This window comes from Lissotriton helveticus, chromosome 10 (genome assembly GCF_964261635.1).
Source record: "Lissotriton helveticus chromosome 10, aLisHel1.1, whole genome shotgun sequence".
Classification (NCBI taxonomy): domain Eukaryota; kingdom Metazoa; phylum Chordata; class Amphibia; order Caudata; family Salamandridae; genus Lissotriton; species Lissotriton helveticus.
Genome location: NC_136071.1, coordinates 1152676346 through 1152702469, shown reverse-complemented (window position 1 = coordinate 1152702469; position 26124 = coordinate 1152676346). Strand labels below are relative to the sequence as shown.

Genomic DNA, 26124 nt, shown 5'->3' with positions numbered 1-26124 from the left:
ACACTACTAGTAAGAAATTACTTTTTCATGATATAAAACCAAAATATTAGTCATGTATGCATAACTAGACTGTAATATTAGTAAAATTACAAATACAAGTTAATAAAAAAAAAGTAACAGAATAACATATAAATCCTTGACTACAGTTTTACAAAGAGACAACATAATGTATAGTAACATACAAGCTCACTACAATCAAGCACATGACAAATTTTCACAAACTTCTAGAGGTAGACAATGCTTACCAAATAGTCTATTTGCCATAATTCACAATTACAATAAACAAGCAAACATATGAGATGCACAAGATTTGCATTATATAATGGATCTTGGAAATGCATTATATTTACATATGCATCAGATTAATAAACAAGAATTTATGCATCCTGATGAACTACCAAAATATGTAATGCATGAAAATAATATATATTCAATTCATCTTCGCCAACCATACTATGGTAACATATTTGAACGTTTTGATTTATCATATCCAGACATTCAAGAAGCATTAAATATATCAATAACAAATTCTGGAGTCTTATTATGCATGGATGTATATGTAATTTCTATATTTAAAAATGAAAATACATACTTTATCTTTGATTCACATAGTCGGGATCATAATGGTATGCCACATACAAATGGCACATGTGTAGTAATCATAAAAAAAAGTTTTCAGGATATAATGCACCATATTTGTAGATTAGCAAGTTTTATAAAACCAGATAATGCAGTAGATATACAATTTGAATTAACACCAATAGATGTTATAAAAATACAACAAAAATCTTTTAGACAAGCATTACAAAAAATACATACAGTTGGAAAAGATGAAAGTACACTTTTAGTACATGATGCAAACATATTAGAGCAGGAAATTAACAATAGTAGCAAAGTTGAGAAAGCAATAACATCTAAGTTACAATTTGAACAGACTAGTACTATTACATACGCACAAGTTACAACCACATTAACACATGCAGCACCAAAACATGTTACAAAAGAGACATTAAAAAAAAAAAGGAGCAACACAGATAAAATTATTTCTAAAACTGCTAAAACGGCTAAAATTAGTGCTTTATTAGAAACAGAAAAAATTGAGCAAAAAAATGTACATCAGCAGACACATATTAATGTAGCTACAACAAATTTACCAGTAACAAAAGAATTGCAAATTGCTAAAAAATGTAACAAGAAACTACTTAAAAAAAAGGCATTAAAAAACATACAATTATTGAAAAGTCATTAAAAGGTGCAAGGGGAAGGAGAGGAGCGGAAATAAACACGGTGGTGTTCTGTTTTGAACTGCGGCTTCGATTTTGAGAAGCGTATTCTGAAGAAGAAGGTGACTTATGTTACTATCCCCGAAGCTAATAGCGGAGGCGGCACTCCCAACGCTGGAAGCGGTGCTGACTCGAGCATTGGGCAGCGCTCGTCAGCTGATGGTGAAGGCGAGCAGTTGGAGAAAACAGTATCGGCAGCGGCAGCTCCTGAAACGCGATTGGCAGTTCAGCTCAACGGGCGCTTTGTCCACAACTTGGCGTTCAATGGCGCCGAAGATTTCAAGAGCCCTAAGAGACGAGAAAGCGGCTTGGAGCGAGTTTGATGCTCCGGCGGCTAATCTCCGCACAAAGAAACAGACGCGGGTGCAGGAGATGAGTGAAGACCCTCGCGCTGCTGAGCAAGTAAGGAGTGCAACGCGGAGTAAGGAGGCTGGAAGCAGCACGGGGGAGAGGCTGAAAAAGAAAGATAAAAAAGATAAAAAAGATAAAACTAAGCCAGCACTGACAGATAAAGGTAACAAGGGGAAAGTAATAGAGCAGGGGACCTTGAGGCAACCACTTGTTCTAGAGGCTTTTTTCCCTCTAATTGCAACCAATTCTCAAGCAGTACCTGACACATCCATACCTCAAATATCCCAAATAGATGCTGGCGAGGATGTGAGTGAGGATCTCGAATCTACCCAAGCACCCCCTGCAAGGGAGATAGACAGTAACTTGCGGGCAGCTAGCTACTCAGCACAGACTGATAATTTGGAAGCCTCAAGCGAGAAGGGGTACAGAGCCAATGACTCACTACAAGGGGCTCTGGTGCAGGAGAATGTGGAGACCTCCTCTGGACAGGTCAAACAGAGCAATGTGAGAGAGGGCACTATAGAAAATGATAGCGTGTTGCATCATGTCGAACTAAGCAATCTGCCTCTAAATTTGGGACCAAACAATAAGTTTACGGAGGCAACGGAGGCGACGGAGGCGACGACTGAGGCATTAAGGGAGGAGCAGAGTAACGCTAATGTTTTTGGTCTTGTTGCCACTTCAGAGGGGGGCAGTAGTGATAATGTGAATAAAGTGATTAATAATGGTTCTAAGGCCTTGGTATACCTAACAGGTTCCCCTTCTGATGAATGCTTTTTCTCTGTCAATGAGGGTGAGGATGAAGGTGCGGAGGCGGGGGCAGCTGGGGGGGGCGAGTCAGAGGACTCGTCTGTCGTCGGCTTGGGAAGTGACCGGACATTATCAGGACTTGTAACAGAGACTACATCCACATCCGGCTCTGGAGAGCTTTCTGATAAGGACTTAGCTGCAAAACGCAAAACTAAAGTCTTGACCAAAAAAAGGAGAAGAGTAAAAGGATCTATAAGCCCAGCAGCTATTGATGTGGCAAAGAGACTTGATTGGGGCAATACTGCTATATCTCAGGTATATAAAGAGGGTGTTGGGAGTCCAGATGAGTGTATGGGGTCTTTGCGGCTGAATGAAGAGAGAGCCAGGCAAGATCTACCCGAAACTCAGATTCAGAGTCAGGAGCAGCCCCCATGCCAAAATACACCTTTGGGGTTTGAAGCAATGTTTTCAATGCTTAAACAAATCCAGACTGAGGCAAGGGTAGAGAGTCGGAGAGCCAGGCAGGAAAGTAAGAAAATACAAAATGCACTTCGAAAAGTAAATAAAACATGTACTGAGCTGGCAGGGAGAGTTACAGAGGTGGAAGAAAGAACGGGAGCCTTGGAAGATGAAATAAATGGATGGAAGGAATTTAGACAAGACCAAGAGAAAACTAATAGTGATGTATTATGGAAACTTGAAGATTTTGAGAATAGGCAGCGGAGAAATAATGTTAGACTCTTAGGTATTCCGGAAGGAAGGGAGGGACAGGATGCTAGAGCTTACATAATCGAATTTCTTAAGGGTGCTTTTCCAGACATAAAGGGATGGGACTGGGAATCAGAGATCCAGCGCGCACATAGATTTCCTTTTGTACAGAAGAAGGGGGATGGGTCAAAAAAGCCTAGAGCATTCTTAATCTATGTGGGCAACTTTCTATTGAGAGAAGAGATATTGGCCAAAGCAAGACCACAGGCAAAATGTAGATTTCAGGAGGTGGAGTTCTTCGCTAGACCAGACTTCTGCCATATAACGGTAGAGCGTAGGTGGAGACTTCGTGAGCTGATAGCTCCATTTCAGAGAATAGGGTGTGAGGCATACCTAATGTTTCCTAGCAGACTGAAGGTGGTTAAAGATGGTCAGTTTAAAATCTTTTATTCCGAGATTAGAGCGGCTGAATTTTTGGCATGGCTCAAGGAGAGGACCCCGCAGAATAGTACACAATCTCAAGATCTAGCAGTAGATTTACTATCTAAAGGCAGCAAGATATAAAGTGAAAATTTTATAGAAGCACAAGAACAGAGAGCTGTAGTGGATTGTTACGTAATGTGCAATTTGGTAATAGTAAGTAATAGTAAGAGAGCACCACCTAGACAAAGGGTTAGGAACACAGCAGGAGCGGGGGGGGGGGGCATGGGACCCAAGCAGACACAGCTGTCACACAGAGGTCCGTTGGACCTTTTTGCCTGTAGGGGGGGTGGGACAGCCGGGGTGGGGGGGAAGGGCGGAGTTCACGGGGGGGGCAAGGAATGCAAAGCAAATAGGAAATGTATAATACAGGAAACATTATGGAATAAGAGGAATAATGAAACAGAAAGTAGGCTTGTGTTGGTTGAGTCATATAAAGCCGTGGTCATAATTTGTTTTTCTTGTTTTTCTTTAAGAGCCAAAACTGTGATGGTATTTGTTAAAAACCCAGGATGAGTACACGCATAATGACATGGAATGTGTGTGGTCTAAACGATAAGACAAAAAGGCAAAAGGTAGCTGTCTTGATTAAAAGTTTAAGAATAGATTTTCTAATACTCCAAGAGACCCATATACAACTGTCAGAAATCAGGCTGTTAGACCAGCTAGGCCTTACTGTTTTAGCGCACTCTAGGCAGGAAAGTAGGAATAGGGGGGTGGCGGTTATGGCAAGGCAAAGAGATGTAACTACCAGGAAAAAATGCGAGGATGCATGGGGTAGATGGGCCCTGATAGAATGTCTGGTTGGAGAAACATGGGTCACTCTTGGGTCTATTTATGGGTCTACAGGTGATGATCCGGAGATTTTTGAAGCAATCGATATTGAGTTGGCAACCTGGGCTCCATTTATTGTGATAGGAGGAGATTTTAATATTAACGGAGCAGGGGGATTGGGGTTGGGGTTGGGACCTCCAGTTAAATATAAGGGGAGGAAGAAAAGAGTCTTTAAGGCAATTGTCAATTTAGCCAGAAATAATGGTTTGCTGGATGTTTGGGACACCCTTAATCCTAGTCAAGATGGTTTTACATACTACTCAGCACCCCATAGGATAAGTGTCAGATTAGACTATTTTTTAGTTAGTAGCCAAGGGATTGATGGGATAGATATCGAGAGAACACCAAGATTATTATCGGACCATAACCCTCTTATAGCCACTTTAAAAGGTTTGACAGCGGTGAGGAAGACCTCGGAGTGGTCTTTTGAAAAGGCTTTTTTAGTGGAGGACGAATATATCCAACATATGAGGGGATGGATATCTGAATTTTTGAATATAAATAGGTATACAGCACCTGCAGGGATAGTGTGGGACTGTTTCAAGGCTGGAGTGAGGGGTGAGACCATTAGCTATGGGGTTAGGAAAAGAAAACAGGAGAAAGAAAGAAGTGAGGGGGTAAGGAGGGAATTGCTGCAGGCAGAGGATGAATTGAATAACAGGACAGATCAAGCTGACGGCGCAGCCCCAACGGACTCTGTATATCTTAAACTTGTTAAACTGCGAATGGAGGAGGAAGAACAGATAGCAGAAAGGGCAGCCAAACAATATACAGTGAACAGAGAGAACTGTTATGAGATGAACGAAAGGGTGGGCAAATTGTTAGCAGCCAGAACTAGACAGAAGGTATCATTTGGGGAGATAAAAGCAATCAAAGACAGTACAGGGGCGATCTTAACTAATGTACAACAAATAAGAGAAGTTTTCAGGGACTTTTACACGACCTTATATTCTGAGAGCGATATAAAGGACCCTGAAGACATAATGGAGTATTTGAACTATTATGAGGGGAGGCAGCTGGAGGAAACAGAGAAGAAGAGGATAGACAACATGATAGACTTAGAGGAGGTAAAAACAGCTATGAAGAGTTTACCATCAGGCAAGGCGGCAGGTCCAGACAAAATCCCGCTAGAGTTTTATAAAGTGTTCTGGGAGGAGCTAGGCGGAGATATGCTTTATACTATGAAGCAGGCACAGAAGGGAAGCTCAATACCAAGCACTTGGTTTGAGGCCGTGATTGTGGTTATTCTCAAGAAAGGGAAAATCCCAACTAACCCGGGGTCATATAGACCAATCACTCTCATGAACACGGACACAAAGATTTATTCAAAGGCACTGGCGACTAGATTTGCCAGTGTAATAACACCTCTAGTTACCAATACCCAACATGGTTTTATACCGGGACGGGGGACTACACACCATGTTAGAAAGTTAATTACTCTTATAGATAAAACAGAAGCTGATGGGGACCCGTTCGCAGTGTTACTACTAGATGCCGAAAAGGCTTTTGACCGTGTGTCGTGGATGTATATGTGGAGTGTCTTGGGTAAACTGGGATTCGGCAGTGGCTTTCTAACAGCGTTAAAAATATTGTATAGAGACCCTGTCGCGACAATTAGAATTAATGGGGGGTTAACGGAGAAAGTAAAAATTAACAGGGGCACAAGGCAGGGCTGCCCATGCTCCCCGTTACTGTTTGCGGTATATCTGGACCCACTAATCAGGAGACTGGAGTTAAATAGGAACATCCCCCCAATCGTTACATCCAGGGGGGAATGCAAGATTCTGGCCTATGCCGATGACGTGGCGGTTATAACATCTTCCCCCACAGAGGCTATAAGACACGTGGAACAGGAGGCAAAGGAATTCGGGAAGGTCTCTGGGTATTCTTTGAATACAGGGAAAACACAAATTATAAAAAACAGTAAGGCCCTATGCCAGGATCCACGGGTAGTGCGGACGGGAACCTATTTGGGAATAACTATAACTTCAGAATTAGACAAGCTAGTGGATCTAAATATCGATCCTATTATACGGAAAGTTGGGGGCGAATTAGACAGACTGAATAATCTCCACTTTACCTTGGTTGGAAGAGTGAATATTATAAAAATGTTAATTATGCCGAAATTTCTGTATCTTTTCCGAACAATTCCCTTATGGTTTGATAACGTGTGGTTTAAAAGGATTGAAAACATGATTAACAAATTCATCTGGTCCAAAGGTAAAACTAGGAGAGCGGCGAGGTTCTTGGCACTCCCACGGGATAGAGGGGGGTGGGCGTTACCAGACTTGAAGTTGTATTACTGGGCCGCTGCCTTGCAGTATATGGTAGGATTAATAGGTGGAGCTGAAGCAGAAGAAGAAGACCACTTAGGGTCATTAGCGATTTATGGCATCTTGCTGGGTGAAGAAACAAAAAATATTTTTTTGAGAAATTTTGACACGGCATATTATAAAAGGACGCGTTTTAAGACTATACTGTGCGCATATAATATATGGAAGGCCTTTATGAAAAAGTTTGGTTTGGGGAAATTTAATAGGTACATGAGGTTATATGAGAATGTGTTACTTCCGGGGGGTATATTCTCTGACTCAGTTTTTACGGAATGGTATCGGAAAGGGATAACAAAATTAGGGGATGTAATGGGGACACAGGGGGTGGAACAATTTGTCGTAATACAGAGAAAATTCAATCTGTCGACAAATCACTTCTTCAAATATCTACAAGTCAGAAGTTTCCTACAAAGTAAAAGAGGGGGAATAAAAGGGTTTGAAAAAAATAACATATTAGAGATAATAGAAACTGGAGTAGATTGCACAATTAAAAGATTTTATTTTGAACTAAATGAACAAAGACCGGATGATATGGCGAAATGGGGGGAAATTTGGTCAACAAAGCTGGGCATAGAACAAGAATGCTTTAAAATATCATTAGAATTAGGGACGAACATTCTATGCTCTGCGTCACTACAAGCTCAGCATTATAAGACGTTGTACTGGCTTTATTATACCCCGGCTAAACTGGCACAATGGGGAGCGACAACTGGTATAAACTGCCCCAGGTGCATGAGCGTAGATGCAGATGCCATTCACATGTTTGTAAGATGTCCCAGTTTAGTCACAGTACTTAAAGAAATAGAAACGTTTCTACAAAGGGCACTAAAACTACGTGTTAATCTATCACCTGCGATTATTTTGCTAGGGGTAGATGGAAACAACGATGTTGAGACAGGGAATTATTTTATCTTCGTGGCCATGGCAGTGTATAGACTGTGTGTAACTACCGCATGGTTAGATCAAGCGGCGCCATCATTTCAACTATGGTTAGCTAGGTTGCTGAGCATATACAATTTAGAAAAAGCGATCTACTCCAGAAGTGGGAAAAGATTGAGGAAATTAGGTTTGGATATATGGGAAACAATAACGAAATGGAAGGAAGAAGGTTGATTTGTACAGGAAATGCATATGTACATAATTTTGTATCTAATTTGTATAAATCTGCATGTAAATAGTAAATGAGGTATAATAAGGTATAACTCCATAGAACACATATAGAAAGTATAATCGATGTAAATATGTATGTATAAGGATAGCGATTTCACCCAAATAAGGGGTAATGTATCATTTTGGTATTGGCATTTAGATAACGGTTTTTTTTTTCTTATACTTCTTTTGTTTTTTTTTGTGTTTGTTTTGTTTGGATTTATTTCAAATGAAATGCATGGTGTAAAAATTGATAAGGGTAGGAAAAACTGTATTTTCTTTATTTGCTCCATGTCCCCTCTGTGCTCCAGAGGGTGGGAAAAATTTAAAAAATTTTGTGAATAAAAAGATTTAAAAAAAAAAAAAAAGAAAAGTCATTAAAAGCAGGTTAAATAACAGATAATAGTAATCAAAAACTCAAAAAAAGTAATAAAAAGAAATTAAATAAAAATGCATTATTACAATGTACTATGCATAAATTGGAATCACATGAAATAAATACTATTAATTGTAAAAATAACAATAGCAACATAGTAATAGAAGTTAACTATAATTTAATAAATACACAATTGCAAGGAATAAAAATAGATAACACATACATTTGCAATCTATTTTTTGCTATTATTTATAGTCAAAATACAAATCCAACAAAATGGACTGCACAAGATATGCATAATATAATGCAACTTGCCAAAAACATGTATGGAGATATGACAACTTTCTATAAGAAACAAAACATAGACTTTCAAAATATTCCTACTTATATTGAATATGATAATACAATATATTCAATAAAGATGCAAAAAGAGCAGTTCTATAGCATAGTAAAAAATAATACAGTACTAAAAAACATACACTTAACTATAATGAAAGCTTTAGATAAACATTATTGTAATATAATATTTTTACATTCAATTGTAATTATTATTATTAATACACATGATACCTATTGCATTTATTACTCACAAACATCAAAAAGTAGTCATAAATATACTACTGACTACATTCCAAACAGTATAGAAATAAAAACATATACAGATTTAATGCAGTATATAATGACTATATGTAAAGATATGCTAGTCATTAATGAAGAATTACTGGTAATAAAAGTAATTCCTTTAACAGTGAGTAAAATTCTGTAGTCTTCTTTTAAAAAAACTCAAAAAAGACTAGCTTTAAAAAAAAGTGTTGAAGATAATAAACAAATGCTTATACACTATAGCACACAATTACCTTCTTCATCTACCACTTTCAAATCTGCAGTAATAACAAAACAAATTACAGAACTAAAAAATAATACAAATACAGAACTATCTACTTCACAAACATCTATTGAACCTGCAGTTACTAAAAAAATGGGGAAAATAAAAAAGATAGGAATAAAATACAAATAAATAGTAACAGTGAGAATAGCATAGTAACAGAAATAGATAGTAATAATATGCATAATGTAACATTTGAGGAAAGCACTGCAAACGAAAGTATCCCAATTAATAATATTAATAAAAATGCAATACCAAATGAAGATACAAATATGTTAACAATATCAAAAATAATTGAAAATTTTCATAATGAAATACAATATGGTCCAGAATATATATGCACAATTTGTAATCAAATGTGGCATAAACAGACAGTAAAAAATATAGGACATATCACAAACCAAACAACATTTCTATTATGTAACATTAGTGATTATCAAACTAATTATATATGTGAAACATGCTATCATTACATAACTAAAAACAAAATTCCACCATGTTCTGTTTACAATGGAATGAGTTTCCCTAATATACCATCTGAATTATATTTACATAATTTAGAGGAGAGATTAATATCTCCAAGAATACCTTTTTTGCAAATTAGAACATTGCCACGTGGATTTCAAAAAGCATTAACAGGTGCTGTTGTTAATGTACCAGCTGACGTTATGACCACGATTACAATGTTGCCAAGACAAATAAGTGATAATATGACAATTCCTATAAAATTAAAAAGAAAATTACGTTATAAATCATACACACATTATGAAAATGTAAGACCTAATAAAGTAAAAAATGCAGCTGTATATTTAGCTTACAATAGTGAATTATTCAAAGAATATGGTATAACTATAAACTCAGATTGGCAATATACACCAAATCAAGAAACAAATGATACAAATATGTCTGAAACTAACAATACTTCAAGTAGTACAGATGAACTACCTGTAGGTAATTTAGATACATTATTAACAAATGAAACTATTCCAACAGAGAACATTAATGTATTAAGTTTAGCTCCTGCTGAACATAATACTCCGCGTGGATTATATGAAGACAAAGATTCTGAATACTTAGCATTTCCAACAATTTTTTGTGGTAAACGTAGAACAGCTAATGAAAATAGACATGTACCAGTACATTATAGTACCATATGTAAATGGGAATTACGAAGTTTTGACAAAAGAGTAGCTAATAATGTTACAAATATGTTTTTTAAATTAAAAAGATTGCAAATTAAACAAATACAAGACACAATTTTTATATCACTTAGAAAGTATTTTACTAATGGTCAAGTTATTACAGTGAAAGATATAAAAGATAACTTAGACAGCATACTACAATACAATGAAGGTTACAAAATATTGAAAACAATACGGAGTTCTCCCCCATATTGGGAAAATTGTAAGAAATATTTATTTGCAATGATAAGGCAATTGGGTATCCCAACTTTTTTTCTAACTTTATCAGCAGCAGAAACAAAATGGTACCATTTGATTAATATACTATTACGGATAAAAAACCAAAAAGAATGTACAAGAGATGAATTCAAAAGTATGACATGGGAAACAAAATGCAGTTTAATACAGCAAGACCCAATAACATGTGCACGACATTTCGATTATCAAGTTAGAAAATTATTCAATTGTATTTTACTTCACAAATCAAACCCAGTAGGTAAAGTAATAGATTATTTTTACAGAGTTGAATTTCAACAGAGAGGATCACCACATATACATGCATTACTTTGGATTGATGATGCACCACAATATAACATACACAAAGATGATGAAGTTATAACTTTTATAAATAAGCACATAACATGTACAAAAACAGAAGACACACCTTTACACAGTTTACTTCCATTACAAAAACATGGGCATACAAAAAATTGCCGCATCAAACATAAAAAAACATGCAAATATCAATTTCCAAGATATCCAATGGCATGCACAATGATATTAAAGCCATTACAACTAGAAAACACAAACAATATGTTTAAGCAACACATAGATATTATTCATGCTACAATGAATACAGAACAATTTGCAAATTACACATATGAAGAATTCTTACAACACATTCAAATAACAGAAGAAGAATATATAACATGCATACAATTACAAATAAATAAAACTACTATATTTTTAAAAAGAACACGAGCTGAATGTTTTATTAATAATTACAATAAAGTAATTTTACCAGCATGGCAAGCTAGCATAGATATACAGTATGTTTTAGATGCATATGCTTGTGCTGTATATATTGTATCATATATTAGTAAATCTCAGCGTGGCTTAAGTAAAATATTAGCACAAGCTGCAAAAGAAGTTGGCCATAATGTAAAGATGAAAGAGCAATTAAAGTACATTGGTAATAAATTTATAAATTGCACAGAAATTAGTGCACAAGAAGCTGCTTACCTTATATTACAAATACCCTTAAGGAAAAGTTCAAGATCATTTGTATTTATTAATACAAGTATGCCAGATCAGCGTACATATTTAATGAAAGATATTAATACAATAAATATGTTACCAGAAACATCAACAAAAATACAATTTGACAATGTTATTAACAAGTACAGTAAACGGCCAATAACATTAGAAGAATGTACTTTAGCTGATTATGCATCAAACTATAATACCAAACAGAAAATTAACACCCAAAAAAAAAAATACTTATGATGACTTACTTTTAGAAACTAACTTTTATAGTTCAGATGAAGAAGAAGTTCAAATAGATGAATTAATAAGTAACAAACACAGCAAAATGTACACTGAACGTAGAAAAAAAATAATAATTAGATATAGACGTTTCAATAAAATTAACGACACAGAAAATTATTACAGAGAGTTACTAATGCTATACTACCCTTGGAGAATAGAAAACAATATAATTTCACCAAAAAGTACATACTATGAAAAATACCTACAAGTACAAATAGAAGTAGATACTAACTATAAATTATATAATAAGCAAGATACAATAATTAATACTGAAGAAACACATAATAATGAAGAAATGGACACATCACCAGCATCACCTACAATATCAATAGTTATAGATAATCAAGAAACAACAACACCTGCATATCAATCAGAAACACAATATGATCTAGGACTAGATTTAGGAATTAGAACAATTGCAGAAGAAGAATTATTAGTGAACAATATACTACCACAGGAGGAGTACAGTAGTATTATGCAAGACTTAACAATGGAACAACTAAATTTTGTCTACCATCACTTAAACTGGCTAAAAACAAAAACAGAATGTTTTTTTACTTTTTGTACTGGCGGTGCAGGAGTAGGCAAAAGTTATATAATTACTGCACTATATCAAACTTTAGTACGCTACTATAATACAAAAGCAGGAGAAAATCCTGATAACATTTATATATTACTTACAGCACCAACAGGGCACGCTGCACATAATATAAATGGTCAAACTTTACATAGTACATTTAAAATTCCAATCTCACAAGCATTAACATATAAGCAATTAACACATGAAAATAGAAGTACATTACAATGTAAATTAATGCATTTAAAAGTTCTGATAATAGATGAAATATCAATGGTTGGCACAAATATGTTAAATTTTATACACAATAGATTGCAAGAAATAAAAGCATCAAATGAACCATTTGGAGGTATATCAATATTAGCCATTGGAGACTTTTACCAATTGAAACCAGTTTTTGATACATATATATTTGAAAACTCAAAAAATATGTATGGACCATTAAGTACTAACTTATGGCAAACACATTTTAAAATATTTGAACTTACCAAAATCATTAGGCAAATAAATGATATGCCATTTGCACAACTGCTAAATAGACTAAGGACTGGTGAGCAAACAATTGATGATATTCAAAAATTGAAATCACGTGAAATAGAACCAGATTCAAGTATACTACAGTCTATACCATATATAATGTTTACTAACAATGAAGTTAATGAAATAAATCATAATGTTTTGATGCAACATATCAAACATTATCCAATGTATACTACAATAGCTATAGACACAGTACCAGGAGACTTAAGTCCAGAAGTAAAAGAAGCAATTTTACAAAAATTACCTACTAATACAAATCAAACTATGTCATTGGCAAAGATATTACATATTGCAATTAAATTACGTTATGATGTAACTTCTAATATTAATGTGAATGATGGTTTAACTAATGGTGCAACAGGTATAATTGAGTATGTCGAAACTACAAATAATATCCCAATTATTGTTTGGATGCATTTTGACAATGAAAAAATTGGCACACAAACAAGATAACAAAATACACACCTTTACAAAATAAATATTTCTAAAAGTTGGACACCAATATTACCGATTTCTCGTAGTTTTCAATATAGCAAAAAATTAATAACAATAGTACGAAAACAGTTTCCATTACGACAATCATCTGCACGTACTATACATAGAACTCAAGGTCAAACAATAGAACCATTATATATACATTTCGGTAATACCAAAACACATCACTTACATTATGTAGCAATTAGCAGAGCAAAGTCTTTAAATAACATATATATTAAAAACTTTAAAGAAGATAAAATATTAACACACTTTAAAGTGCACGAGGAAATGTTTCGCATGAAAACAAATATGTTATTACAAATTTCAATACCACAAATACATCAATACAACAAAAGTTTCACACTAATAGCACATAACATAAGATCACTACAAAAACATTTCAAAGCAATAAAATCTGATACTAATATATTAAATGCAGACGTGTTGTGTTTAACTGAAATAAATATAACACACAAAACACCTAACGAAACATATAATATTGATCATTACAATTGTTTATTATTTGACAAATTTTACAACATACACACAAAACATGGAATAGCTATATATTACAACAAACAACATGTTATAAATCCAATTTTTACAACAGAAAAACAAATTGACATTTTACAGTTCACACAAACAATTAACAATACACAATACTTAATACTAATTATATACAAACCACCAAAAGTTGCAATACAAACATTACTAGCAATTTTAAGTTCTACATTAAATGCATATCCACATCATAAATATGTCATAATGGGCGATTTTAACATTGACCTACAACAAACAACATACAGTAGCAAATTATTACAAAACTACATGAAAACAAATTTTAATTGTGAGCAGAAAATTAACACACCTACAACAGATTACAACTCTTTACTAGATCACATTTTTACAAATGCACATCCTACAAATTACGAAACATTAGAATCATATTACAGTGATCATAAACCAATATGGATAGCTATTTAATGTACTATTTAATAATATTACCCTATCAAAGTACTGTCTTTGCATAAATAGCAATATTGATTATTAATATTTACATATAATTTTACAAATGATTTCCATTGAATGTACTGCTTAAGAATGTTACCCTATCAAAGTACTATCTTTGCATAAATAACAATCTTGATTATTAATATTTACATATTATTTTACAGATGATTTCCATTGAAGAATGAAAGAGCACCAAACAATTTGATTCCAAGCCATACCAGAAAGCACTACGAGTCAACATCATCAAATGTTCAGCAAAAACTTATTATCGCAATTCAAAACAAGAAAATAAAGTTTTGTATCATATGGCATTAGCTGATGAAACTACTACTATTAAAGCAACATGTTATAATGAGGATTACTATATGCAAACAAGAGAACAAAATGAATTACTTATTCGCAATTACATTTTCAAAAATGATATATTACTGTTGACAAAGCAAACGAAAATAGCAAGAATGCCACCACTTACAATTTCAGCAGGTATTATACAAGAAGCAGAATGCATCCTACAGCCGCCAGCCCCACCAGTATCTCCGATAAAAGCTGTTCGAGGAGCTGCTGTAAAGACACTCCTGAGTGTGTCAGGAACAATTACAGAAGTAAGCAGTATTTTATTACTATTTTACATGCAACTATTTGTCATACTGACTAATTTTACTACAAAATGTTTGCAATTGTACAGTTATAAGTAATTATCATTATTATAAATAAAATGTTATATTTATATGTATCCAATTTTATAACTTATAATTTTTATATAATGATGTTAAAAGAACTGTTTTATGATATTACTATTGCTTACAAGCCAATATTTAGATAGAACAGTAAAAAATGACATTAAAATATGGGAGACAAGTATTATCCATTAATACAAAGTAAGTAAATTCTTTATAAACAGGAGAGGCTCCTACCATAGAAATCTTACCTGACCTCCCCCGCCCCCTGCTAAAAGCTACTGTGTTGCACACAACCCATGAGTGTCCAACGCACCTATAAGAGTGCAAAAAGCATAACAGACTTGCACACAAAGCAGGAAATGCTCCTAGCCTTTAGCACTTCCCTGCCACCTCCCCCTCCACCCCTGCTAACAGCTCCACCCACAGCAGAAGAGACTCCTACCTTCCAGCACTTCCTGTCCATCCCTGCTGGAAACTCCTATGTTGCACTCAACCCAGAGGTGTCAAGCGCAGCTCCAAAATAGCAAGACGTATAACAGACTTCTACCTAAAGAAGTAGAGACTCCTACCTTCCAACTCTTACCTGCCCCACCTGCTAGGAGCTCATCTATTACACTCAACTTAATAGTGTCTAATGCAGCTCCAAGACAGCAAAAAGCATGGCAGACTACTACCCAAAGCAGGACAAATTCCTGCACTCCAACTCTTCTCTGTCCCCCCTGCTGACAACTCCTGTGTTTAGATAGAACAGTAGAGAAAGATATTAAAATATGTGAGACAAGTATTATCCATTAATACAAAGTAAGTAAATTCTTTATATACATTGCAAAAATCAAAATAAATTCTATAACCTATACACCTTACCTGCAAATAATTTACTTGTTTCACATAACTACTTGTACAAAAAAAAATGTACAATGCTATCTGCAACAAGTAATTAATATACAATTATTTTCTTACAAATTTTATTAGAAACTATTTTATTAAGTTAATTATACCCTCCAAAGCAAAAAACAGCTACTAATATGAAGTAAGTAAATAACTTTATATATGTTACAGAAATCCGAAAAAAAACAATGCACAATACAAGTTACCTGCTATTAAGAGATTGTATTTATAAACTGTTTTATAAAGTTGCCTATATCCTCCATATCAAGCAATCGCAAACTAATACGAAGTAAGTATATGTTTTTATATATGTAAGAAATAAAATAAAATTGGAATGCACAATACAACTTACATTCCAACATTTACTTGTTTTAAAAATACAAGTACAAAAAAAATTGTACTGTCTATCTAAAACAAGTAATAACTATTTTATTGATTTTAGTAATATGACTGTACCATATTTTTTAACAACATGTTAACTTATAAATTTTACCCAATTCCATTATTTACTGTATAAATACCATGTTTTTGGTTGCAAACTATCACATTTAATACTAGAACAACTCAAAAGTTTTTTTAAAAAATAGTTTAACTTAAATATTACTAATATTGATACAACTTTAACAAACAGCATTTACTTGTTTCAAATAGATACTTGTACCACAAATAAAATTGTACACTAATATCTGAAACAAGTAATTACTACATGTTCCCCAATAGCAAAGTTGTAAAATATATCAAGTACACCATCAACAGCTTATCACCTCTTGCTGGCCTTATTGTACTTTTTGCTCTATTTTGTTCCTCTTAACTCCCATCTCCCTTTCTACCCCTATAACTTCCCTTTCATTATATGTGTAAGTGGGGGTGATCTTAGCTTATGGGAAAAACTCCTAACTGAAGAGACATTTCCTAACTCACAGTGGCTGTTACAATTCAAAGGGACATGTTGCAATTGTATGAGCTTTCTGGAGCAATTTTATGTACCTATACATACAACTTGAGTACTCACACAATTTTCCGTAGCTATTTAATGTTTTATTGACCAGACTTATACCCAAAGAAGAAGAAGATCCTACCCTCCAAAACTTCCCTGCACCCCCCCCCCCCCACCTGCCCTTGCTAACAGCTCCTGTGGTGCACTAGACCCAAGGGTGTCCAAAACAGCTACAAGAGGGCAAAAAACATAACAAAGTTTTACTCAAAGCAGGAAAGCTCCTACCCTTCAGCACTTCCCTGCCACCCCCCCAACACTACTAACAGCTCCACCCACAGCAGAAGAGACTCCTACCTTCCAGCACTTCCTGCTCATCTTTGCTAGGAGCTATGGCAGACTTGTACCCAAAGCAGGAGAAACTCCTGCCCTCCAACTCTTCCCTGCCCACCCTGCTGACAGCTCCTGTGTTCCACTCAACCCAAAGGTATCCAACGCAACTCCAACAGAACAAGAAGCATGGCGGCTTCTACCCAAAATAGCAAAGGCTTCTACACTCCAGCTCTTTCCAGCTGATGTATTGACATTGCTACTATTATAGTATAATATCAGCATATGGAAAACTCTGTATACCATCAATGGACTTACTAAATACCCAAAGTACAAATGTAAAAAGAAAAAAAAGAGTTTAATCAAAAGCAAGATAAAATATACTAGCAATACACCCATGGATAAGTAAACTATCAACAACAATACAAAGTAAGTAACAAAAATTATATACATAAGCATTTGTACAAAGTTCAAAAGTGAGCAATAGTAGCATACCAAATAATTAATCATTTTTATTTCCATTAATTGTATGTTGACAATATAAAAAATGTCTACAGTATGTTTTCGAATAATTCTAACTGTACATATACCACAAAGCACAAAATTATTGTTTAACATTCATTAAAGTATAAAAAACTGCAAAAAATACCTACTTTACGTACCACAGGCAGAAGATACTAAAAATATACTTGTTGGAGGTCAAGAAACGAAAATAAGGAGCATTACAATTAATGATGCAACAGATTCAGTAAAGATAAGTCTATGGAGAGACGCCACTGATTTTACGATTGAAATTGGGGAATATGTACAGCTTACACATATGGCTGTACATGAGTTCAATGGAGAGAAGATATTAAACACAACTAGACACTCTACAATACAAGTAAGTACATATTTATAGCAATATCATGATGCAATCAGTAAATTTAAAAAGTGTACTAAAACACTTTTTTCATAGGTCATACAACCACCGAAAGAAAACATAACTGTAACGTTATTTGGAATGGAAAAAACTTACCAGGAGCAAAGCACAATGGTGGTGCAAATAGAAAATAATGAAAACTTGCAATCAATGGACATCCATAATACACCTTTGATGGACTACTTAGGCATTGAAACTGACACAGAAGATTTTGAAAATGCTTTAATGCCATTCTTGGCAATAACACTTAGTGTACTGTTTTGTAATGGTTGCATTACAGACATAATAAGAGAAATATAACTGCAATATAAACAATTGTTGCCATACAACGTACAAAAAATACTAAAAAGTAACGTGAATAGTTTGCATACTACTACTGATTACCTATGTTTCACTTTTTCAGATAGTTTTTTGTATACAAAATTGCATTTTTTTTTCATGTAACACTGCTAGAATATATTTTTTTGTTTGAAAACTGTGCATTTCTTTATTGATTGTTGCATTATTTAAAATACTGCACTTTATTGTCATTATACCTCAACAAATTCTTACAAAAGTGTATATTACAAAACACCAACAAATTGCACTATGTTTTGCTAAAATTAATCTTGAATAATTGTTGCCATACCACTACAAAAAATACTAACAGTGACAAGAATAATTTGCATAATACTACTGATAACTTATGTTTGATTTTTCAGAGACTTATTTGTATACAAAATTTCATTACTTGTTCATGTAACAGTGCTAAAATACTATTTTCGTTTGCAAAACTGCATTTCTTTGTTACTTGTTGCATAATTTAAAAAACTGCACTTTATCGTCATTATACCTTAACAAATTGTTAGTAAAGTGTATATTACAAAACACCAAAAAATTGCACTATCTTTTGATATAATTGTTACGTTTATTTTACTTCATATCCTACAAAATAAATACTTGTTACATTGTTACTACTTGTTTTGATAAAAAATGTACATCAGATTATCATATTATTTACAAAATAATACCAATTATATGTACATTTGAGTATATATTTATTTGTATCATAAAAAAAAAACTTTTTATACCACACTGTAGTTTGCCTGATTATTTTCTACTAACAAAATGCTAACTATAACATATCTATATAATTGTTGCATAAATGTGTGAAATAAATTATGTAAATCACATAAATACAAAATATATTGCAGGACAACTACAATATATGTAACATATGCAAAAAATAAAACTAATGCCATTACCAATAACATAACTATTACTTTGCAGAATACCAACAACAACACATAAATAAAAAATAAAACATTTGCAATGTTAATAGCTTAAATTTAACTAAGGCGAGACCTATTGCATTGCAAATGCTTGTTTCATATTTATTGTGTGCACATTTGCTGCATTGCCATGCCATGCCCCAGCACACCCGCCCCCCACCACACACAGAGTAATCGTGGGTGGTAAAGCGCGGCCGGTGTTCAGTCGTTCAAGAACCGAACCGTCTGTTCTTCACACTAAGTGAAAGTCTCGGAAGCAGACGGCAAGCAGTCCCGACGTTGTTGGGTTCCATTATTTCATTTGTTTGGCATTGAGGAGTAAGTGCGTGCCCGCCGCTGCCAGTGAGAACTGGACACCGAGTACTCGTTTATACTGTCTAGCCACCACCAGTAACAGCACCAGGTGAGGGCGAGGAAGCCCTGGCTAGCAGGGCAGGCCCAATCAGTTAACTTAAAAGCTGTGCTGCGCACGCAGCAGCCTAAGGCAGTGGCTGGCAGTGACTGTAAAAAATCAACACAGTAGTTAAACAGCAGTAGTACGGAAGAAGTTACGTTAATTAAAGGAACTACTAGTTAGGTAGCCGCTGCCATGCCACCAGTCATCACCATGCATGGTCATGAATAAATATGCCACCCGTGGGTGGCGGTGCCGTGGCGTGGCCCACATGCCAAACCAACAAATGCAAATGTGCGTCTCGGTGCGTGCCTCTGGTATCTCGGAATCCATCAGAGATCAGACTGTTCAGACAAAACAGTAAAGACAGACCCTGAACAAACTTCTGTAAGAAGAACACAGCGGATTTAATCTGATAGGGGGGGGGGTTGTTTGGACAAGATGCCTGCCTGTAGTGCAGTTGCATTTCTCTGGGTTGCTTCATGTGACTGACTGCCTGGAATCAACCCGTCCCTAGATATCTTGAATAATAAGGTCATAAGAAAGAAATAACTTCTCTCTCGTAACTAAAAGAACAGATTGTGTGTTGTTTATTTTAGAATGAAATGAAGCGAAGTAATAGCTGCCAAGGTTTCAGGTTCCTTATGTGTGACATTTTCATGATTTCAGTGTAATTAGAAGTGAAATTTTTCAACTATGAGTGACATGTTCTCACGAGCAAAATCAAGCATGAAGAGGACGGAAACCCATAAATATCAGAAATTACACCTATTTGAGCAATGAGACTCTTTAAGAATTTCTTTAAACTGCTGCAAAGTACCGGAAATGGAGGGGCACTAACTTAGTGCCCAGTTTACAAGGTTTTATAATCATGACTCATTAAAAGTAAATTAAATAAGACTGGAGGAGCTACTAGTGACACCTACTAGTCTATAGTGAGCAGCACGTGACTGGACAGACAAAAAAAACCCAATAAAACACTCCAACTAGTGTGTTTACTTCTTATATCACTATGACCACACTCTGACATAAGCCAACTGCTGCATTTCACTGGTGAGAATTTCAAACCATGAAAGCTTTCATTCAATAATGACGCGTGCTGAGACTTGTAGTTTCACTTGGCTGGTATAAGCATATGCCTGTTATTCCCATCATGCTAACTCTCAAGCAATTAATCATTGATTGCTTTGAGGTGGTCCCAAAGAAAGAGTGATAGAGATCCAGGGTACTGGGCAATGGATCCATCAGGTGTGCTCACTTTCTCTGTTCAGAGGAAGTGGATTACTCCAGCTCCAAGTGTGCCAACAATCCAGGGGTGCTCTCTCCCAGCCTCAGGTGTTCTTTCATGGGATCTTTCAGGAGGAGGGCTTTTTGTCAGCCTGTAGTGCCCACACCGGCGAGGAGTGTGACAGCCTCAAGGTTTGCAGAGTCCCATGCTCAACACATTATAGCCTGACCCCTTACTCAGCATGCATCCGAGTACAGCTGAAGTAGCACAAACAGTCGTGCTTCCTACTTAAAGGACCAGCCCCACAATCCCGCAGCAACAACTTTCTGCACAGTGTGCCCACTACACTGTTAGGCAGCCTGCAATTTAGTTGTCTTTAAGATTTTGTTTCATCTGATGTGACCTAGAGTTGAAAAGTTGCGTTTATATTGGGCGTGCGGAAATGGAAGTAACATTTTGCGAAGGCATAATGTACAGTGTGGTGGTGGCGGCGTGAGTGACGGTCGCAGCAGGTCACGTCACCCACCATGTGGAAGTAGCATGAATGAGAAGCGCTGCCCGGCGGCTGCCTGGTACTAGCCTCCGCCGGCCATACACAGGCACACTGACTTCACTGTAGGCTCCTATCAAAGCCTTACTATCAGAAAGGCTCCCTTGCGGAAATTCAGATCAGGTATTACATCTGACTTTTAGCAGTGCCAGTTGCAGATGTGGGTGGAGCTAATATAGTAAGTAGGTGGAGCCAGTGGAGGAAGTGGGTGGAGCCAGAGAAAAGTAGGTGTGGCCTCCGACAAATTTTTGAGCATCTGCACTTCATATTTTACAAATTAAGCGATAGCTTCTCACTTTTTAGGATGTTGTTTGTTGTCGATGGTGATGGTTTGTGTTGAGTTTTTTAGTCTTTGAAGGCAAACTGTTGTTTATTGTTTGTTTGGTGCACTGTCGAGTTGACAGTCGGAGTTGAACAATGATGACTTGAGAGGATTCTGTACGCATACAAGGTATACCTGAAAAGGATATACATAAGTATTTTTTATGGAAAAATGTTTTGCTCTCGTTTCATTGTTATTTACAACAAGGGGTGGTGATGGACAGAGTCTCTGAATTAAGCAGAGTACTCTCACCCAGTCAAGAGATCAGGGCTAGATCCAACACCGTTTTTTAGCTCATTGCACCATCCCAGTTTCAGAACCTGGCTGTATGCAAATTAGTCTGTCCCTGGCCCAGTGCATCATGGGAACAGGGCAGACCAGACTACAAAAGCCATTTCTTACACTGGGAAGGAAACAAGCTTCCGGGGACCGGTTTCTGCCATTTCAGGCGTCTTCGGCCCGGCTTGCTTGAATCCTGATGGTGCAATGAGCAAGGGACTCACATCTGAGTATACCCTTCCACGCTTAGGGTGGACAAAATTATTTACAACAAGGGGTGGTGATGGACAGAGTCTCTGAATTAAGCAGAGTACTCTCACCCAGTCAAGAGATCAGGGCTAGATCCAACACCGTTTTTTAGCTCATTGCACCATCCCAGTTTCAGAACCTGGCTGTATGCAAATTAGTCTGTCCCTGGCCCAGTGCATCATGGGAACAGGGCAGACCAGACTACAAAAGCCAATTCTTACACTGGGAAGGAAACAAGCTTCCGGGGACCGGTTTCTGCCATTTCAGGCGTCTTCGGCCCGGCTTGCTTGAATCCTGATGGTGCAATGAGCAAGGGACTCACATCTGAGTATACCCTTCCTCGCTTAGGGTGGACAGAATCGTTTCATTGTTTGCAGTTTTTGTGTCACAACGCTGGCTGGCTGCCAAGAACCATTTCCAAAGCACTTTGCAGTTAGTGTCCCTGAATGGTGCTACTGTAGTGTAGTTCCTATATTCCCAATAGGCTCTGCGCATTGGAATAATATCTTCAGTAGTGTAGACGTAGGACTGAGGTTAACTAGGTCTTTTACTGACGATATTAGACTTAAGTTTTGTGTGCCAGCTAGCTCAGAGTTCACTAGAGACTTTCTCGAATAGGCGAGGAGGGGTTTAACCTCCCTGGATAGACAAGAAGGGATTTAGTTTCTGACAACCATAGAACATGACAACTTTGCACTCCCTGATCAAGAGTATATCTCTAGAGTCGTGTGAAAACAAAAGACAGCTATTTTACTCAGTCAATACGTGCATACTTAGTTTCACCAGATTGCAGAGAAAAGGAGAGACGGGCGTTTTCAATAAAAAGGTGTTATTTATTGATCAGTCTCTTTTCTCATACAAGAGAAATGAATTGCTACAATTGTAATACTGATGGTTAAGTAAAATGCATACAGTAAAAGCAGGATTATAAAATAATACTGTAAAAGCATTGATATGGTTTCTTAGCCATATGTTACTTTAAAATGGATAAAAGATATACATACATATATACATTGTCTAATCGTACTCAACTGGTGCTTCTAACTACGCCTACCCCGGTGTACCTGACCTAAGCCTAATACATGGGAGGGAGTAAGTAAGTAGCAGTTTAAGTTAAGTTTGTTATGCCAAGAATCTGACTCAAGAATTCTCTGTAAGGGTTTAATCAGTTCAGTACCTGGGATTTAGAAGACAGGAGGGCTGGTATCTCTTTCTCAGGACTCGGTATCCCAGTTACCCGCGAGGGCAAGCTGGAAACGCTGGAGGCTGGATTCCTCGGCAAGAGGAAAGGCAGCGTTTTCCTCAGCGCGTCAAAAGGGGAGGGGCAGCGTCCGTGGGCTCTCGCATCAGCTGGGCTCTCCGGCAAGTAGTCGCTGCTCCAAGCTCATCACCACCGTGTCTTTACTTAGGGCAGTGTCGGTATATTTATACCTGAGAGGTGCCGGGTTTGACGTAAGGATGGACATAAGACGTCAATTAAGAACTGGTCGTTCTTACATTCTTTACAGGAGTTCTCGAACGAAATCAAAACAATAGCAGCGGGGATTTCCCAGGTTTGCTGGAGGCTTGGTTTGTTTAGAGAACTCGGTGTGCTTTCTAGGGGGCTGGAGGAATAGTGCTTGCTTAAAGTGCCAGCATGCGCTATGACTAATTTATGAAACTGGTTTCTGTGCCGTTGTATGGATATTAGTGATTTATAACCGGACAAGGGTCAGAAATTGAAGTATCGATACAGGTCCCTATATAAACACACTACACCCACTCCACGAATTCATGTCCATATTTACTAACCTAATCAATAGTAAACATAACTAATAGTGCATGTGTATACCGAACCACCCCAAAATACATATTTTGCATTTAAAAATAGGCATATTCGAAATACACGAAAATGAGTATAGGTACTGTATGCATTCAAGCAGTCAGTGTAATCATTCAAAAAAAGGATGCACAATTTATCTCAGCATGAATGATTTGCGAAAATAACACATGAAATGGCCCTTAATACAGAAGAAAAAGTGCGAGACCACTTCATCACATATAAATGCAGTTACTTGTAAATATGCTAGAGGCTGAGGTAAATTATTGTCTCTAGAATTCCTAAAAATAGAAGCTCTGTTCTTTAAGAATAGTTCTACTTTAAGCAGAAGATAAGTGCCAAAAGGTAAATATTTTGGATTTAGGAATTTTTTTTTCGTTTTCGGGGGAAGAAGGAAAAAATTTGTCACTAGCTTTGCTTTTAAAACCGAAGGCCAAATTCAGAGTTCAGGGAACGCTGTGTGCACGTTTGCTTATAGTCACTCTCTCTGTTCTGGTGAAAACATCATTTCAGACAGATTTTCAAAAAAACAGTTTACTGCCTCAGGTGAAAGTTCGACCAAGTTGGAAAATGTCGCTACCATGCAGTCGTGCACATGTTCGCTCTCAGTGATGTTTTGATCAGCATTGCTTACAGAAGGCCGTACCTGGTTGATGCTGCTTTCATCCTGTACTTCACTACCCTTCAATCGTAGTGGTGAAGTCTCCACGAATGCCGTCATCAGGATAGGTAGCCGCTGGGGACAGCACAATGCATGAGCCTTTACTGGACCCAACAAAGTATCTGCATCCAATGGTACTTCTGATTGTAGTGTAAGACATGTGTCCAACATGCATTCCTCGCCGCATAGCATGCATCTCAATACAGGTAAGACACAATTCTGCCATATGGGTCTGAACGAAAGAAACCAGGTCATATTCAGATCTCTTAGCCGGGCTAATCCAAGGACTTTAGTTATGCGGTCCCGATAGCGTATAGCTAGGATCGTTTATTCCATTGTTGCTGGAGTCTTGTCTGTGACATGGCTTGCCATAACGAAGCAGGAGTAGCAAAAATAAGATGCCTGCTATGAGTCCCAACAGGAGTGGAAGTCCGCCAAAGACAGAATGGACGAAATCAGGAAATATTCCCAGGACTGCTTTGAATGGAGTTAACAGTCCCGAAAAAACGGACTTAAATACACTCGCGATACCATTTGTATCAGAAATATTTAAGATTTCGCTTAGCATTTCTGCGAAGTGTAGGGGGCAATTTTTTGATAACAATGCATGTATCTCTCCCGTTGTCCTTGCAACTTGGAGATCATACGTTTCTTTTGATGACGTCAAGAGAACTGGCGTCTGTAGGAGCACAGTCTTCATTCTGCTTAAAGTATCAATTCGAATAGAAGAGATTTTCATTTTCAAACTGGGCCAAATTTTTCCCTCCCTGTTTGGAGTGTCGTTTGGATACAATACTCGCTCACAGCAAGTGACCATGGAACTCACGCTTACTAGATAAGGTTTTCCTGGCAGCAAGCCACAACATCTGTGATCTACAATTAGAATGTAACTCCCATTAGAAAGTCTTCTAAAGAATGGTTCTATTTTTGTTGCAGGTGTGCCGAGCTGGTGACATGAGAGGTTATTTGAAGTCCCCTCACAGGCCCCATGTAAACTTATACCCTGACACAGAAGTATACCACTTAGTGATTTTTCACAATTGTTACCACTAAGAAATACACTCTGTCCTTTTTCACTATAACATGTGTGTGTATAAGGTAGGTTCCATGTTG

At 36.5% G+C, this 26124-nt stretch overlaps 1 protein-coding gene across 2 annotated transcripts in view; it reads left to right on the top strand.

Moving 5' to 3' along the window:
* Positions 1-19160, top strand: part of LOC144785651 (uncharacterized) — an 87966-nt gene extending 68806 nt beyond the window's left edge. Inside the window, exons 1-3 of one of the 2 annotated variants that reach the window (XM_078664451.1) lie at positions 14577-15086; positions 17984-18199; positions 18275-19160. In XM_078664451.1, the coding sequence (XP_078520577.1) occupies positions 14790-15086; positions 17984-18199; positions 18275-18538 (777 nt within the window). In that variant the 5' untranslated portion in view covers positions 14577-14789 and the 3' untranslated portion in view covers positions 18539-19160. Of the gene's footprint in view, positions 1-14576; positions 15087-17983 lie in introns of those variants that run through there. The other variant, XR_013602011.1, reaches the window with a different exon arrangement.
* The last annotated feature ends 6964 nt before the right edge of the window (positions 19161-26124 follow it).